This window comes from Aegilops tauschii, chromosome 3 (genome assembly GCF_002575655.3).
Source record: "Aegilops tauschii subsp. strangulata cultivar AL8/78 chromosome 3, Aet v6.0, whole genome shotgun sequence".
In the NCBI taxonomy this organism is placed as follows: domain Eukaryota; kingdom Viridiplantae; phylum Streptophyta; class Magnoliopsida; order Poales; family Poaceae; genus Aegilops; species Aegilops tauschii.
The window spans coordinates 246,090,734-246,106,828 of record NC_053037.3 but is presented as its reverse complement, the minus strand read 5'-3'; the positions used below and the strand labels follow the sequence as shown (position 1 = coordinate 246,106,828).

Here is a 16,095-nt window from a genome sequence, read left to right as displayed (position 1 = left end):
TTCTCGTCCTTTTAGGCCTTTGGACGGGAGCGGGCATACCATCATTTTTCTTCGGTATTTCAACCCTTTCCGGTGCATTGCGCGCGTGCACATGTGATTTTGTCACAGTCTTTAAGTCACTAAAGTGGTCGGGCAGTTGATTTGCTAAAGACTGCAAATCTATTATCTTTTGGACTTCTCTCTCAGTCTTAGCAGTGCGCGGGTCATGAGCGTGGATCCCCGTGGCTTGCCACGTGATTTCTCGACTTTTAGCATCAAGGTGTTGATTCTCTCCCCCTAAAGTCGGGAAAAGATCCTCGTCAAAAATGCAATCAGCAAAACGAGCCGTGTGACAGTCTCCTGTCATGGGGTCCAGATACCTGATTATGGACACAGTCTCATAACCAACGTATATCCCCGACTTACGGAGTGGGCCCATCGCCGATCGCTGAGGGGGTGGTATTGGTACATATACCTGGCAACCGAACCTACGAAGGTGGGAAATTTTCGGTGCCGACCCTTGCACAAGTTGAACAGGAGAGTGGATGTTGTAGGCCGACGGTCGAAAGTTGATGAGATTAGCCGCGTGTAACACCGCGTGGCCCCAACATGTAGTTGGTAAATTACAACCCTGAAGGAGCGGTCGGGCAATGAATTTAATTCTTTTAATCAATGCCTCGGCAAGTCCATTTTGTGTATGAACATGTGGTACCGAGTGCTCAACTTTGATTCCCATTGCCATGCAATAATCATCGAACGCCTTTGAAGTAAATTCTCCGGCGTTGTCCATTCGAATAGACTTTATACGATAATCCGGGAAATTATTCCGCATTTGGATGATCTGTGAGATCAATTTGGCAAAGGCATGGTTCCTTGTTGACAGCAGGCAAACATTGGACCATTTAGAGGAAGCATCAATGAGCACCATGAAGTACCGAAACGGCCCCGTGAGGGGCTGAATTGGACCGCATATGTCCCCTTGGATACGTTCCAAGAACGCGGGGATTTCATCCCTCACCTTGAGGGGCGATGGCCTAATGACTAACTTCCCCTTAGCGCATGCGGAGCACACGAAATCATCAGGATTCGGGAAGTTCTTCACGTTAACATTATGGCCATGCGAGTTGTTAATTATATTTCTCATCATCCTAAGTCCGGGGTGGCCTAACCTATCGTGCCAGAGGCAGAAGAGTTCAGAGCTTCTAAAGACGGTCTTGAGGGTAGTGTACACGGGCGGTGCTACTATCTTAGTGTAGTATAGCCCTGTGTCAAACGAAGGAAGCCTCTCGATAACATGTTTACCACCTTCATCCCGCTTTGTGATGAGTAGGCATTCCTTGCCGTTTTCATCATCGGTCTCAACATGGAAACCATTAGCGCGGATGTCTCTAAAGCTCAATAGAGTACGAGTCGACTCCGGGTACAACAACGCATCATTAATGAGCAAAGTTGTTCCCATGGGGAGTATAATAGTGGCTCGTCCGGAGCCAACTATGTGAGAACCGCAGCCGGCGATTGTCATAATACTTCCCGGAGATTTTTTAATGGACTCAAAGTACTTAGTTTCTCGTAAAATGGTATGAGTGGTGGCGCTATCGGCAAGGCACGTTTCCTCCATTCGGGCGCCACACGCGTTCTAAAATATGACATCTAATTAATGTAATGAGGAAGAAAATACATTAAAAATAAATGCACACATCTCAGAACATAACATGCTATCATGTATAAATAATGGAATAAATGAATAAATGTCATCCAATCGCCAAAGTAAAGAATAAGTTTATGCTCTCATAGAGCTTACAACCAAATCGAATTTATTCAATTTTATTGTATCAAAGCACGGAATCGTGATAACCAAAGAGGTATGCTAAGTGGACTCGGTGAAGAAGCCATTCACTTCCGCCGCAATCTCCATACTAGTGAGCTGATCCTCCTCAGAAATTATCTTGGAGGCAGCATCAATGTCTAGTGGCGGCGCCGCCGAGGCGGCCATGTGGTCAACCTCCATGGCGACGTGGGCGTCGGTAGAGACCGCCAAAGCTGCCGCGATGGGCACCACGGGGGTCGCCTCTATAGGCGCAGCAGGGGGAGTAGCAATCATCACGGGTGCCGCCATGGGCGCCGGTGGAGCTCCCTCCTGAACCAAGGCGAGGTGCGTCTCACGCGCCTTCCGAGCCTTATATGCGTCAACGACCTCCTGTGGTGCGCGGCACTGGCGGGAGAAATGCTCCACCGAGCCACAACGGAAGCAGTCCTGAGGCCTTTGCCCTCCCTTGCCCGGCTTGTTCTGCTTAGCCGGGGCGGGGGGGTGAGGGCCCTTCTTCTTGCCCTTCCGGCCCCTCTTCTTCTGTTGAGGCTTGCGGACTTTGAGAGCGTTCACCTCCTGGCGAGAACTCCCCCCAAGTGGTTGCGCGACAAAGTTCTTTTTGAGAACCTCGTCTTGCGCCTCCGCCACCTGGAGGACGTCAATCAACTCTGAATACCTCGTGTAGTTCCCCTGGCGGTAGTTCCGTGAGGACTGGACCGCGTCGGGGTGGAAAGTGGATAGGGTTTTCTCAATCTTCTGGGAGTCGGTAATCTCAGTACCACACAACCGAAGAGTCGTACAAATCCGGTGCAGAGCCGAATTGTACTCCCCAACCGTCTTGAAGTCCGCAAACCTCAGACGGATCCACTCTGCCTCTGCACGTGGCTTCACAGTGTACTTCAGCCGCTCGAACCGCTGCTTAAGAGCGGTCCAAAGGCCAGAAGCACTGCGCTCAGCCATATACTCATCTTTCAGAGTAGGTGACAGGTGATGACGGAGAAAGTGCAGAGCCTGCGCATTCTCAGTCTCGAACTTGGGATCAGTGACGGCCAGCTGGGCCCCCTTACCGATCGCCCTCAGGAGGGTTTTGCCCTGGAGAAAGATCTCGCAGTCCGAGGACCATGACAGGTAGTTCAATCCTGTCTGGGCCAACTCAGGAAACTCCTTGTGGGCAATTCCGGCCATCTGCGATTTATGCAAAAATCATGAGATTACAGCAGGTAATCTTTTGCACAAAGCGATGTTGATAAACTTATTCAATAAAATGACGTTCCACTATTTAAAACATGCTATTATATGACATACTAAATGATTAAGAGTGCTAAACAATTAATCTACAGCAGTAAAATCATACAATAATATCATGTTACAAAAAATAGCATGTTAAGCGGATCTAGTATGAGAAAACTAGCCCAAAAATTGAATTCCCGAGGTATTTTTAAGCCCGAATACGCATTTTCAGCGAAAACAGACAGTTCCAGGGGGTTCTACGCGAAATATTGCTGCAGGAATAAAAATCGCGCAAGAACTGAAAAATGCAGGGGCTAAACCGCAATTTTTACGCGACAGCCAGCGCCCCTCTTTTTTTTATTGGAGGGATCCCACGGCCGCGGCCCATCCGGCCCAACAGCCAGTGGGCCGGCCCAGGCGCTGCGCTCGGATTAGGCACGCGCCGCTAGGGGAAACCCTAGCGCCCAGGGGCGGCGGCGGCCTGGGGCCGGCCAGGTCGCGCGGCGGGGGCGGGCGCCACCCGGCGGCGGCCAAGGCACGCGCCGGCGGCGGCCTGGGTGGGCCAGCTCGCGTGACAGAGCCTGCACGCGGGGGCGGCTGGGGCTGGCCATGGCCAGTGGCTCGGCGCGGCCAAGGCGCGCGACGCGGCCACGGGACGGCGCGGCCACGGCGCGCGGCGCGCGGCTACCGGCGCGGCCAGGGGACGGCGCGGCCACGGCGCGCGGCGCGCGGCTACCGGCGCGGCCACGGCGGGGCACGGGGCGGCCAGCTCGAGCCCCGGCGACGACCGGCGCGACGGCGGCGGCCACGCCACACGACGCGGCGTCGAGTCGGCCATCGAGACGGCGGCGGCGGCGTCAGCAGGACGCGGTGCAGCGTGCTTGGTACGGCGTCATCTGGACGCCGGCCTCGGGATGCGGATCTTCGTCGTATTCGTCCGGAACTCCGACGGCGCATGGCACATCTGGTGCATTTGCGGCGGTACCGCGACCATCGGGGTCACGATCTGTACCGACTCCCTATAGTGCAGTCAACAAGTCCCTCGTAGTCCAAGAACATCGACATTGGTCGGCGACGTGTTCGTCCGCTCGGTTCTTTGGAGGAAAATCCGCACCATAGGTAGATGTATCCGAAAAAAAAACTAATCGCAAAAACGGAATCGTAGGAACGAGAGTAATCCATTTTTGCAAAGAGTGGGGATCGGATCTTATACCTCCACGGGATCGACGAAAGCCTGCGTGACGCAGGCTTGACGCAGGCTTGACGGAGAGTTGATGAAGCGAAGCGTGCTGATAACGTGTTCCGCAACTCCGCCGGCGAGTCCGGTCCGAGGTTGCGGAGCGAGAGCGAGCGTCGTAGACGAAGTAGTCGAAGTAGTCGAAGTATGCGAAAGTAAAAGTGACACAGGGAGATGGAGGAGACCAGCTTTATTAATCAATGATCAGGTGTTACAATAATGGCTCCTCGTTGCTTTATATAGGGGTAGGTGGTTAAGGGATAAGTACCCACTTAGAAAAAAGAGGGGAAACGGGAGGGGCCGGCCTGTAGCGTTGCACGCGGCCGCCGCCACCCCATCCGGGTGACCCGGTTTCCCAACAGTCGGCAAGTTTCAAAGCTTCGTCTGCGGTTTAGGAAGTCCTCCCTCTCTTCACGGCCCTCCTACTACTCCCCACCCCCAGCACAGCGACGCATCACCGCGGGAAGCACGCACCGGCTTAGGCATCGCAAGCTCCCTAGTCCCCTTCCCACCCCACACGGCGAGATCTTGGTCTGATCTCGCTAGCGCGTGGTCAGATCCACCACACCCGCTCACCAAGCCATCGCGCGGCGGAGACCCGATGTCGGCGGCGGTCGAGGAGCAGATGGTAGTGAAAGCGATCCGGGAGGAGTGCCCGTGGGAGTCCCTTCCCAAGCGTCTCCAGTCCACTCTCCACACCAAGGACGAGTGGCACCGCAGGTATTTAGAGCCTGTTCGTTAGAGCTCCAGATCCTCATTTTACAGCTCCCTGCTCCTGATCCTCCGAGAATCCACTCCCATGAGGATCTGGATGAGGTGGATCAGCTTTACAAGAGTGTTGGGCTATCTCCTAAAACACTGATTTGTGGGTTTAGGAATAAATAGACCATACTACCCTTGATTGTGATACTTTTGTCACCCCTCTGCATATACGTCCGGCATACCATGACATGTTGTGAACATTAACATATTACTACCTCCGTCCGGAAATACTTGTCATCAAAATGGATAAAAAGGTATGTATCTAGAACTAATATACATCTAGATACATCCCCTTTTATTCATTTTGATGACAAGTATTTCCGGACGGAGGGAGTATATAGGAATAGGAATATTGTATGGAGCGTTAGTTAACAATTCATTTTGAGCTTTTCTGAAGCATCATCTTACGTTGATTGCAATTATAACCATCACATGTGTGTGCTACAAGTGGTCCCATTATTATCACACAACAACAGAGTGGTCTATGTATATAACAATATATGTTATATGTGTAGCAACTTATCCAAGTGTATATAATGAACATGATCAATCTAAATAGATGAAATAAAATGTTCTACCCATAGTTGTCTCGGAACAAAAAATAGTATGACATAGAAAATATTCACAACATCTAGCTTGTAGATTCAGCAATTGCCTTTGCAAGGTCATCACGGAACTTATCCATTGACCTACCACTCGTGCTTGATGTTGATGAGTCTGATGCATCTTGAGAAATAATATATTTCCTATACCTCGTCGGTATTGTCGGTACATAGTTAGGACTCCAATCAAATCTACGAAAATGCTTATCAGTCATACCATGCTCCCTTATGAAATTGTGCAAAGCCATGGTTGCTGCAACAATCATCTTTTGCTTGTACAATGGGTAGCTTGGCATCTTGAGAAGAATTCGCCATTTCATCTTCCATACACCAAAAGTTCTCTCAATGACATTCCGAATACTTGAGTGCAGATGGTTAAATTTTTCTTTCTCGCCACTAGGAGCAACACCTCTTCGGAAGTCAGGAACGTGATATCTTTGTCCCTTAAATGGTGAAAAATAGCCTGGACGATTTGGATAGCCAACATCAGCAAGATAATATTTTCCTGAAATATAGATGTGTAAGTCACACCAACATGAAATAGATGCAATAATGCACAATCTGATATGAACATACAGTAGAAAAATACCTTCCGGAGGATGCAGGAAGACATCTTTATCTGCGACTAATGCATGATAAAGCACACTATCGTGCATAGCACCTGGCTGGCCAATAGACGCATATGTGAAGCACATGTCAAAATCACATACAGCCATCACATTTTGAGTTGTACTACCTGATCTGCCAATATATCTAATGACATCCTCAGGCTTAACAGTTGCAAGTATGTGGGTTCCATCAATAGCTCCAATGCAGTCTTTGAAATGTAGCCACATCCTCCTATCATTTCTGATCCTATCATGAACAGTAGAGAAGTTTGGATCTTTTGGTCGCACAAAATCTTTAGACATCTTTACCAAGCTGTGCAGAACAAGATCAAACTTTCTACTGATTGTGCCACCGGAATGCTTAAATCGATTTTGCACTCCCCGATTTGAGTGACATCCACCACAGACGTACAAGAAGAGTGGTAGAGCTTCAAAAGTACTCATATGCGTAGTTGATTTCAGACCATACGTACTCACCAAAAGATCATGCAGATTGTGAAACATTGTAGAATTCATACGGAACATGCGGTGGCTCTCCCCTGGAGTGCGCAAGGTTTCTTTCACCCAGCCCATTCCACTGAGAATTGAAGTCCTAGGTTCATTCTTATCCAAGTAGGCCATGTGGTACTTTTCAACAACAGTTACAACAGAAGCAAGATTGCTTATCATCATTTCATGTAGGTGCATCAGCTGTACATCTTCGTCATTGTTATGGCCGGTTTAGCTAGGCCCACCGGGCAATCTTAGCCCACAAGTTATCTTAGGTTAATTCTTATGCAAGTTATCTAGGTTATAAATATAGGCTGTAAGACTCTTTTTGGAATCAAGCAATAAGAATATAATTATCCCTATTGCCCGGCTCCCAGAGTAGCCGGAACCCTAGCCGCCGCCGCCATCTTCCTCCTACGCGCCGGCGCGCCCGCTCATCGCCTCGCCCCACTCCATCCTTCCCCTACAACCTACGGAGCAGGTCCGGTAGGATCCCTGGTTCTACCAATTTGGTATCCAGAGACTCGGGTTCGATCATGTCGTCATCAACACCCACGCTGCCGCTGCCCATCATCACCACCGCCCCGATGACCACTGCTGGGTCCCCAACGCCGCCGGCCCCGGTCACCTCCGCTGCGCCGACAACCGCCGTTTTCACGCCGGAAGAAGTCACCAGCATCTTGCGGGATCTCGTGACGGCCGTCCAGGGCATCCATTGGTACCTGGCCGGGCCGCCCGCACCTCCGCCGGCTGCGACTACCGCCGCCTACGGCCACCCTGCGCTGCCGTGGCCGTCCCAGGGCGCGCCTGCAATGGGCGGGCCACCGCTGCCGCCGTTCCAGGCGGGGCACCCCAGCGGGCTGCCTCCGCCGCTGCTGCACCTGCCCTGGTCCTCGGTACCCGCGGCGATCGCCGGGGCCCATCCGTCGTTCCAGCCGCCGCCCGCCCCAGTGCCGTCCTGGCCGCAGTGGCCCGTGGCGGTTCTCGCGGCGCCATCCGCGCCTTCCGCGCCCGCCCCAGCGCCGCAGTGGCCGCACTAGCCCGTGCCAGCCCCAGCCGCGCCGCCCGCGCCGGTCCAGCTCCCACCGCCGCCGCCCAGCTCCGAACTGGGCCAGTCCACACTGGGAGACCTCCCGATCCAGCAGGTCCGGTTTCCGCCGTCACCGTCCCAGATCCCGGCCTGGCTAACCGGGACGTCGCCATCGCCAGTTTACACGGAGGCCGGGAACCCACCGGTACCCACGCTGCAGTCTGGGGCCTCGTCCGGCTCCGCGGGGGCCTATGACGGTCTCCCCACCGTTGACCGGGCGCCGTCATCATCACTGCTCCGCACCGTCGAGCCGGTCGGCCATGGCGCGCCGACCCAGACGCCGCCACGGTTCGCCAAGATCGACTTCGCCACTTATGACGGCACGGAGGACCCGCTTAACTGGCTCAACCAGTGTCAGCAGTTTTTCCGTGGACAGCGCACGCTCGCGTCGGAGCGCACTTGGCTGGCATCCTACCACCTCCGCGGTGCAGCCCAGACCTGGTACTACGCCCTCGAGCAGGACAAGGGCAGCATGCCTCCTTGGGAGCGCTTCCGCGAGCTCTGCCTCCTTCGTTTTGGGCCCCCGACCCGCGGGAGCCGCCTGGCGGAGCTAGGCCGCCTTCCCTTCACCTCCATGGTTCAGGACTTCGCCGACCGTTTCCAGGCCCTGGCATGCCACGCGTCGGGCGTGACGGCGCAGCAGCGGGCCGACCTCTTTGTCGGTGGACTTCCGGATCACATCCGCGTGGACGTGGAGCTTCAGGGACCCCAGGATATCCAGACGGCCATGTACTACGCCCGCGCGTTCGAGCGCCGCGCGGTGGCCGTCCAGCAGGAGTCACCGTCCCGGTCCACTGGGTCGCTACCCTGGCCAGATCCCGCTTCGTGTCGGCCTGTTCAGGCTTCCGCGGCACCCCTCGCCGCGACCGCGGCGCGCCCGTTCCGCTGGCTCACCTCGGCCGAGCTACTCGAGCGTCGCCGCCAAGGGTTGTGCTTCAACTGCGACGAGCCCTACACGCCCGGCCACGCCTGCCCGCGACTCTTCTACCTGGAGGTTGCAGACTACATTCCGGAGGACGCCGTCGCCGCCGACCTGGCCGCCCCAGCTGTCGAGAAGGTGTTTGACGCTGGTTGATCGCCTTGAGGAGTTCCGCAAGCGCTTCCCCACCTTACAGCTCGAGGACGAGCTGTTTGTGCAGGCGGGGAGAAGTGTTATGGCCGGTTTAGCTAGGCCCACCGGGCAATCTTAGCCCACAAGTTATCTTAGGTTAATTCTTATGCAAGTTATCTTAGGTTAATTCTTATGCAAGTTATCTTAGGTTAATTCTTATGCAAGTTATCTAGGTTATAAATATAGGCTGTAAGACTCTTTTTGGAATCAAGCAATAAGAATATAATTATCCCTATTGCCCGGCTCCCAGAGTAGCCGGAACCCTAGCCGCCGCCATCTTCCTCCTACGTGACGGCGCCCAGCCGCCGGCGCGCCCGCTCATCGCCTCGCCCCACTCCATCCTTCCCCTACAACCTACGGAGCAGGTCCGGTAGGATCCTTGGTTCTACCAGTCATGCTCTTCATTTGAGTAATTACTCCCTCCACTATCACTTTCGCTTGAGGACATCTATGCATATAACATACATGAGACAATTCACAATGAGAAACGAGTCGATGGCAATAATGACATACATAAATAGGAATAAGATTCAAATGACTGTATTCATATAGATAATTTGTGACAAACCGGACAGGGTCTTACAAGCCAAATAAATTACTAAATGGAACTTGAAAGATAGGAGTGTTGAAGGCATATTACTTATAGGAATGCCTTAACAATTACAACCAAAATATTATAATCTATTTGCCATACTTGGCATTATATTTCCTTTTAAGCCAGTCAAATCGTGCACGAGCATCAGGTATGGTCATAAACATTTCTCTTTGCTCCTTCACAAAAATTTCAAAAGCAATGAAGCGCTCATTAGTGCCAATGACACCACCACATTCTGTAACCAGAGTCATGGCATCTTTGATGGTACAAACTTAGGCATCCTCCCTCTTCTGAGCAATGGATTCAATGGCTGCTTGCGACTTCTTGCTCAGCTCAACAATTTTGTTCAAATGGTCTTGCATGATCACATAACCACTCCTTGACTTTTTTCCTTTTCCGTCTATAGGACCACCTGCTCTTTTTCCTTTACTAGCAAGATGCCCGCGCATTGCACGGAACATCAAGATGCATTTTTTTATAAAACACCTGTTGTGATTGACCCATGCGGGAGTAATCCCATGTGTAAAAACTAATGATATCTTGAGAAAGAGGAGAGATAAGGTGAGGAGGAGTAGGGCGTGGTGGTGATTGGTGGTTGGACTGAGCGGAGGCATGGGGATGGACGACGCCGGCAGCGGCCACCATGCCAAATTGTTCCAGAGGCTTCCTTTTTTAATTGCTCAACAATGAGGTTGTGGGAGATAAGGATGAACGAGGGAATGCCTTATCTGCAAATGTGGAGAGAGGTGCGGGTATCTTTTTGCAAAATTGCCATAGTTTGCTTTCTATCCGTCAGATATAGATCGGACGGTCTATATTGCAAGATGGCAGGCACACCATCATCACCAACTCAGTTTTTTATAAGAGTAGAGATTATTAATAATTGGCGACTCATCTTCGTCCTCACTTTCTGTCGTTGTTCTCATCTCTTTGGTCTTCAGCATCAACATTCTGAGGACTTTGAGGCAAGCTACCATTAGCAGGAGACCAATGGTCTTCACCAGTGTTGCGCAAGTCTTCAAAGATCTTGGCCAAAAGGTCCTCATTTTGAAGTCCAGCCTTCTGAAACCTACCACAACCTTGGTATTTCTGTCAACACCAAGTACTAAACGTTAGACATCCACGGATGGTGAAGCATGTTTTGTATGTGCAGAAAATAAAAAACGACTAGTACCTCACTTTTTAAAGATTTTTCCAACGCTCCGCAGAAGCTGTAACCGTTTGCTTCACAGAATCCCAGCCCATACCTGTCTCCTTTTTCAAACTCTTCCAAATGTAGTACGCACTTTTTAGTTTTATCCCATTTGTTCTTAAACTGTCTTTTGTTGTACTGTATTCCAGTCTTCTGGTAGAATTTATCAATCACTGTCATATACCCAGTATTATTCATATGTGTATTTGGGCGATTTCCAGCCTCAGCTTGTTCCTTGAACAACTCACAAACCAAGCGAGTGTGTTCTTCATTCCACTCAGCAGTTGCTTCCATTGCTACTGTGTTCGGCATAAATCCACGTAAGCAACGGTACCAGCTGCTAATAAAAATTAAATGAAGTTGGAGATATGCACGGAACAAGTCTTCTAATATTATTACTAATATATATGAAGGTATAAGTACCTCACAATAAATAAATTAGCTAGTACTACTACTAAGAAATCTGATAGTACGTCTAATCTATTATTTAGGGAAGCGACTCATTGGCAGCATATATATAAAAGGAACAGAACACACTCACATTCAGTAATCAGCTAGTGAGAGGCGTACATCTGCACTTCGTACTAGTTATCTACAGCCAATCTGAAATCTATCTTGAATATACATGATTTTCTATGAAACCGAGTTCCTCAATCAATCGTGGCACATGTCGTGTTGGAATTAGAGAGGGGATGGGAAAATCTTGATACAAGCAATGCGGACAGGTGAACATGAACCAATATACAACCTAGGGTTTGGGGATGGGAACCATACCTTAACAGGATAAATGAAAGAAGCGAGTCAGCGGTGTAGCAGGTCGCCTTCATCGGTCTCCGGTGACGGCCGTGGCTGCCGCCGGTCGCCTCTCTCTGTTCCTCGTACGAGAGAGAGAGAAGATGGAACAGATTAAGCAAAGCGGTATGAGATTTTAGGGGTTAGTAATGGCAATGGTGGGTAATATCTCTTAACTTCTCTGTGCCTTTTGGATTCCACAAAAATAGAATCGACCTGTTGGTCGCTTCTCCGCGCTAGTGTATTTTCTGCTCCGCTCCTTGCCGATCCCCGGATCGTATTTTCTCGGAGCCCGGGCATTCGGCTCTGCTCCCTTGACTCCCGTACAGAATCTGAGAGCAGGATCCGTACCGAACACAACTTCCTCTCTTAACTCTCCATGGTTTCGCTCTGCTGCAACCTGCAATCCGTGGTGGTTGCTTTTGAGTTCAAAAAGCGACTACAATTAATCAGTAGAGACAATTCGACACAGGTTCAGCTATATACCTGGCACTTCCCTAGCTCTCATCCTTACTAGCTGCATTCAGGTAGGAGGCTTCGGAGTGGCATGTGATGGTCTCAGTTTGGTGTGGAACATTGCAGGGCTTGGGTTTAGAGTACATCATAGGTGAAAGATGGACTCTCTTGTTACCTCTCGCATAAGCTTGTGAAAGCTTTTTGTTTGGTATAGGTAGATTGGGTGAAAGTGAACCAAGCCTGTCAAGTTCCCCCGAAGCCTGTGAAGCACATGATATTCGGTTTCTTTAAAGAGCATACAACATGTAACTCTAATATAGTTTCTTGTGATTTGAACCTAGGACCAACCAATTGTTTGTAGAACGAGCTAGCCATGACACCAATGCAACTGTTATGTTCTGTATGTAGAGGTCTGTTGTCGCTCTGTTCCAGAATATAAGGTGGATTGATTTCTGTGCAAGTCAACCATTTCAATGTTTGACCAAGATTATAGAATAAAACAACAATATCTGCAATACCTAATAGATAAAATGTGAAACTACTTTTCATGATGCATCAAATATATAAATTTCATATTGTGGATATTGATATATTTTTTCTAAAAACTTAGTCAAACATGCACTCGTTTGACTTTTGAAAAAACAAATACACCTTATATAAAGGAACGGAGAGAGTATATGCAAAAGGAAGTGAAATCCATGTGCTAGATTTGTTTCCAAGTAAGTCTAATAACATGCGCACGTGCTAGAATGTGTATAAGTAGGAAAAATAGAATTAACTCAATCCCACAAGTATGCAACATGATTAATTTCCTAGATCCACAACCCGTTGATGTTAGTAGATCTTAATTGTTAATATGAATCTCAAGGTGACAGAGCGCTCAATACCCAGCAAAAGATGGCTCCGGGCAGATCTCAAGCGGAAATGCCTGGGTCTGGCCTCCTGCAGTGAACCATTGCGTGTCAGAATTCGCGTATCACTTACCTTTTCGAGTGGGATGAGAATACAACGTTCTTTCATGCAAATGCGGCAAAGCGTCAGCGGCGTAACATCAGTTTAAGTTGAGGAAGGGGGTGGTACAATGCATCGATCAAGAGGGCATGCAAGAGCTCGCCTTCAGCCACTTCGTGCAGCTGTTGGGAAGCACGGCCGAGAGGGAGCACACGGTTAACTTGGCGGAGTTGGATCTATCTCACGAGGAGCTCGCGGAGCTTGACAAACCTGTCACGGCGAAGGAGGTTTGGAAGGCCATCAAATCGTTGCCAGCCGACAAGGCCCCTGGGCCAGATGGGTTTACGACACAATTTTACCAAGTAATGTGGGATATCATCAAGGCGGAGATGCTGGCCGCAGTGCAACAGTTCTTTCATGGGGATAACCGCAGCTTTGAATTGCTTAACGAAGCCCTAATCATCCTGCTACCAAAGAAGGAGGATGCGGTGGACATTGGCGATTACCGGCCCATAAGCCTTCTTCATAGTTTTGCAAAGATCATCGCAAAGATTCTTGCGGGCCTTCTTGCAAAAAAGTTGGGCAGTCTAGCGGGGCGCAATCAGAGTGCATTTACTTCAGGAAGAAGTATTCAGGACAACTTCGCCTTGGTCCATCAGACGGTTAAGGTTTTACACAGTAAGCAGGTGCCGTCGTTGTTTCTCAAACTGGACGTGGCAAAGGCATTCGACTCGCTTGCTGGAGGTGCTCGACCGCAGCGGTTTTGGTGTGAGGTGGAGATATTGGATCTCTTCGATGTCGGCACCCATGAGGGTGATGATCAATGGCTTGTGGGGCAATTTACAATTGCCATGATCATTAATTCTGCAGGTCGTGGGGTAGCGTGCAGAGGGAGGCCGAACACATGAACGGCGAGCCAGACACATTCAGATGGATCTGGAGGAATTTGGGTGCTACTCGGCAAGGACTGCCTACCGTGCTTTCTTCTTTGGCTTAACTGAGATGCCTGTAGCAAATGAAGTTTGGAACTCTTGGGCGCAACCGCAATTGAAGTTCTTCGCGTGGTTGGTCGTCAAGAACGGGGCTGGACCTCTGATCGCCTTGCCGCAAGGGGCCTACCACACCAGCCGAGCTGCCCGATGTGTCTGCAAGAGCCTGAAACTCTTGATCATTTGCTTGTGCAATACTCTCTGGCGCGCACGGTGTGGTTCGAGGCGTTGAGGGTTAAGGGCTGGGAAAGCTTCAACCCATCCCAGCAGGACGTGGTGGTGGACTGGTGGACAACGACTAGTAACACCACGGCGGCGGCAAGGAAGGAGCTGAACTCTTACATCATCCTAGTGCTGAACTCCATCTGGAAGGAAAGGAACAGGAGTGTTTTTGACAAAATCTCCTTGACCACTAGTGGAATAACGGCTCACATCGCTGATGAGTGGAAAGTGTGGTAGTTTGTGCAGCAGAAGAGGCGGGTAATTCGTGAAGCTGTGGGCGACTGAGAGTAGTCTGTCTTAGGTGTGTGTGGTGGATGGTGGACAAGGGTTTCGGCTAGCCTAAGGGCCGGCCTCTTGTAATTCTTAAACTTGCTTTCTCTCTTAATTTATGAACGCGCAATTCTCATGCGCGTTCCGGGAAAAACTCATAAGTTCATCAAAATGTCGAAGAAAGACGAGGTTCTAGCGTACATATTCATTCTTTTTGGAAAATGAAAGCTCTATTACCTCACCATCTGCGTTGAAAATCTAGCATACGCGGTACCCACAATACTAAGACAATTGCTTTGTACTACATCGCGACAAAATTTATTTGTAATCATAAAAGATCATGTGGACTAGGCAATGAGTAATAGGATGAGACATGCCTTTACTTTTTTCTCTTCCTCCCTTTTTGGCTTGGACTGCCCCTGTATCTTTGGCCCATAAGAGTTATGTTGCGCCGGAGAGATAAAGGAAAAACATATTGTCCATGTATTGTAATGGGGCATAAATATGTTATATGCATCGCCATGATTTATTTGTCATTTTATTGTTATAAGATCATGCAAGAATATGTAGAGTGCTATCTTATGTTTCTCTTGTTCCTTGGCATTCCATCTCCCACCTCACCTCCATCGTTTCATGTTTTGACGATTTTTTCTGACCGTTTTTCTTGAAAACTGCTTCTACTGCTCCATGTTGTATTGATAGAAAGGGCTAGGCAATCTACATGTACTCTTCAACACCCTCTCTCACGTGTGACGCGCGAAAGTCAACACGTGAATAGACTCAGAGGTATAGCTCAAGAGGCCTATACGTGATCACAGAGGGAGGCAGCAGCAGTTTTTGGATAAATTACGAAAGCCAGGACTTGAACTCAAGACCTTAAGCCCTGATACCATGTTAAGCTTCATGCACTAGTCAACGCAACCAAAAGTCCGAACTGATGGAAAGGGCTAGGCAATCTACATATACACTTCAACATCGCACACTGCCCTTGGGCCGGCTGCCCGCCTCCTCCACGCTGCTCTGCTCGCTGGCTTGCGCACTTTGTTAATGGGCCATGTTGGCCCTTTGCGTCGGCCTGTCCGCTAGTGCAGCGACAATAGCGGTTTAGAAAAACATGGGCCAACCCCTCCATGCTGCGCTGCTTGCGCACTTTGTTAATGGGCCACGTTGGGTCTCTGCGTCAGCTTGCCAGTGTGGCGGCAATCCGGCTTAGAAAAATAAATGCCTGTCTCTAGGATTTGAACCCAGGACGCAACCTCAAGTGGTATGCACAAACCTACTGGTCTCACGTACCTTTGTGTCAAAGAAGGGAACATATTCTTTATATCTGTTTCCTGTTCCAATATTTTCGTCCGTCACGATAAGTACCGGAAAAATTCAAAGATCTGGTCTTCCTTATCAGCCGTGTCCGATTGTGACTCATGCATGATTGATTTCAATAGCCCAGCAATACGTCGTCATGACTTTCGTGCAAAACACAAACACTCACAGCCGCGCCTAACCCTCCTCCTATAAATACAACAGCAGCCGAGCCTCCTCCTTCGCTCCACTGCACTGGAGCTCAACTGCATGTCTAATTTCTTCTTTCAGGTCCAGAATGAAATGAGTGACTAACATAGTCTCACTAACTACACCCTCATACAGTCTAACCTGGATTGGTTAAACTGACTACAATACCCCACTGATCCCTGTTGCTTCAGCACAAGCAAATCT

The 16,095-nt window shown here is 49.9% G+C and overlaps 4 protein-coding genes across 4 annotated transcripts in view; 2 read left to right on the top strand and 2 right to left on the bottom strand.

The window, feature by feature from the left end:
• Nucleotides 1–1,846: 1,846 nt before the first annotated feature.
• Nucleotides 1,847–2,971, bottom strand: LOC141042868 (uncharacterized). The gene has a single exon (XM_073511777.1). It carries the CDS (start codon nt 2,969–2,971, stop codon nt 1,847–1,849), a length of 1,125 nt encoding a protein of 374 aa, XP_073367878.1.
• A 1,579-nt stretch (nt 2,972–4,550) lies between these two features.
• The window catches only part of LOC109761307 (uncharacterized), a 47,453-nt gene continuing 35,908 nt past the window's right edge, over nt 4,551–16,095 (top strand). The window contains exon 1 of the mRNA XM_040403843.3: nt 4,551–4,973. Coding sequence (XP_040259777.2) covers nt 4,855–4,973 — 119 coding nt within the window. The 5' untranslated portion in view covers nt 4,551–4,854. The remainder of the gene's footprint in view (nt 4,974–16,095) is intronic.
• Nucleotides 7,851–9,575, top strand: LOC141042361 (uncharacterized). The gene is made up of 2 exons (XM_073510364.1): nt 7,851–9,011; nt 9,064–9,575. The coding sequence occupies exon 1, from the start codon at nt 8,277–8,279 to the stop codon at nt 8,877–8,879; it is 603 nt and encodes a 200-aa protein (XP_073366465.1). The 5' UTR covers nt 7,851–8,276; the 3' UTR covers nt 8,880–9,011; nt 9,064–9,575.
• On the bottom strand, nt 9,597–16,014 carry LOC141042192 (uncharacterized). The gene is made up of 4 exons (XM_073509716.1): nt 10,634–16,014; nt 10,418–10,599; nt 9,884–9,939; nt 9,597–9,781 (listed from the first exon to the last, which is right to left on the bottom strand). Exons 1-4 carry the CDS (start codon nt 11,012–11,014, stop codon nt 9,597–9,599), a joined length of 804 nt encoding a protein of 267 aa, XP_073365817.1. The 5' UTR covers nt 11,015–16,014.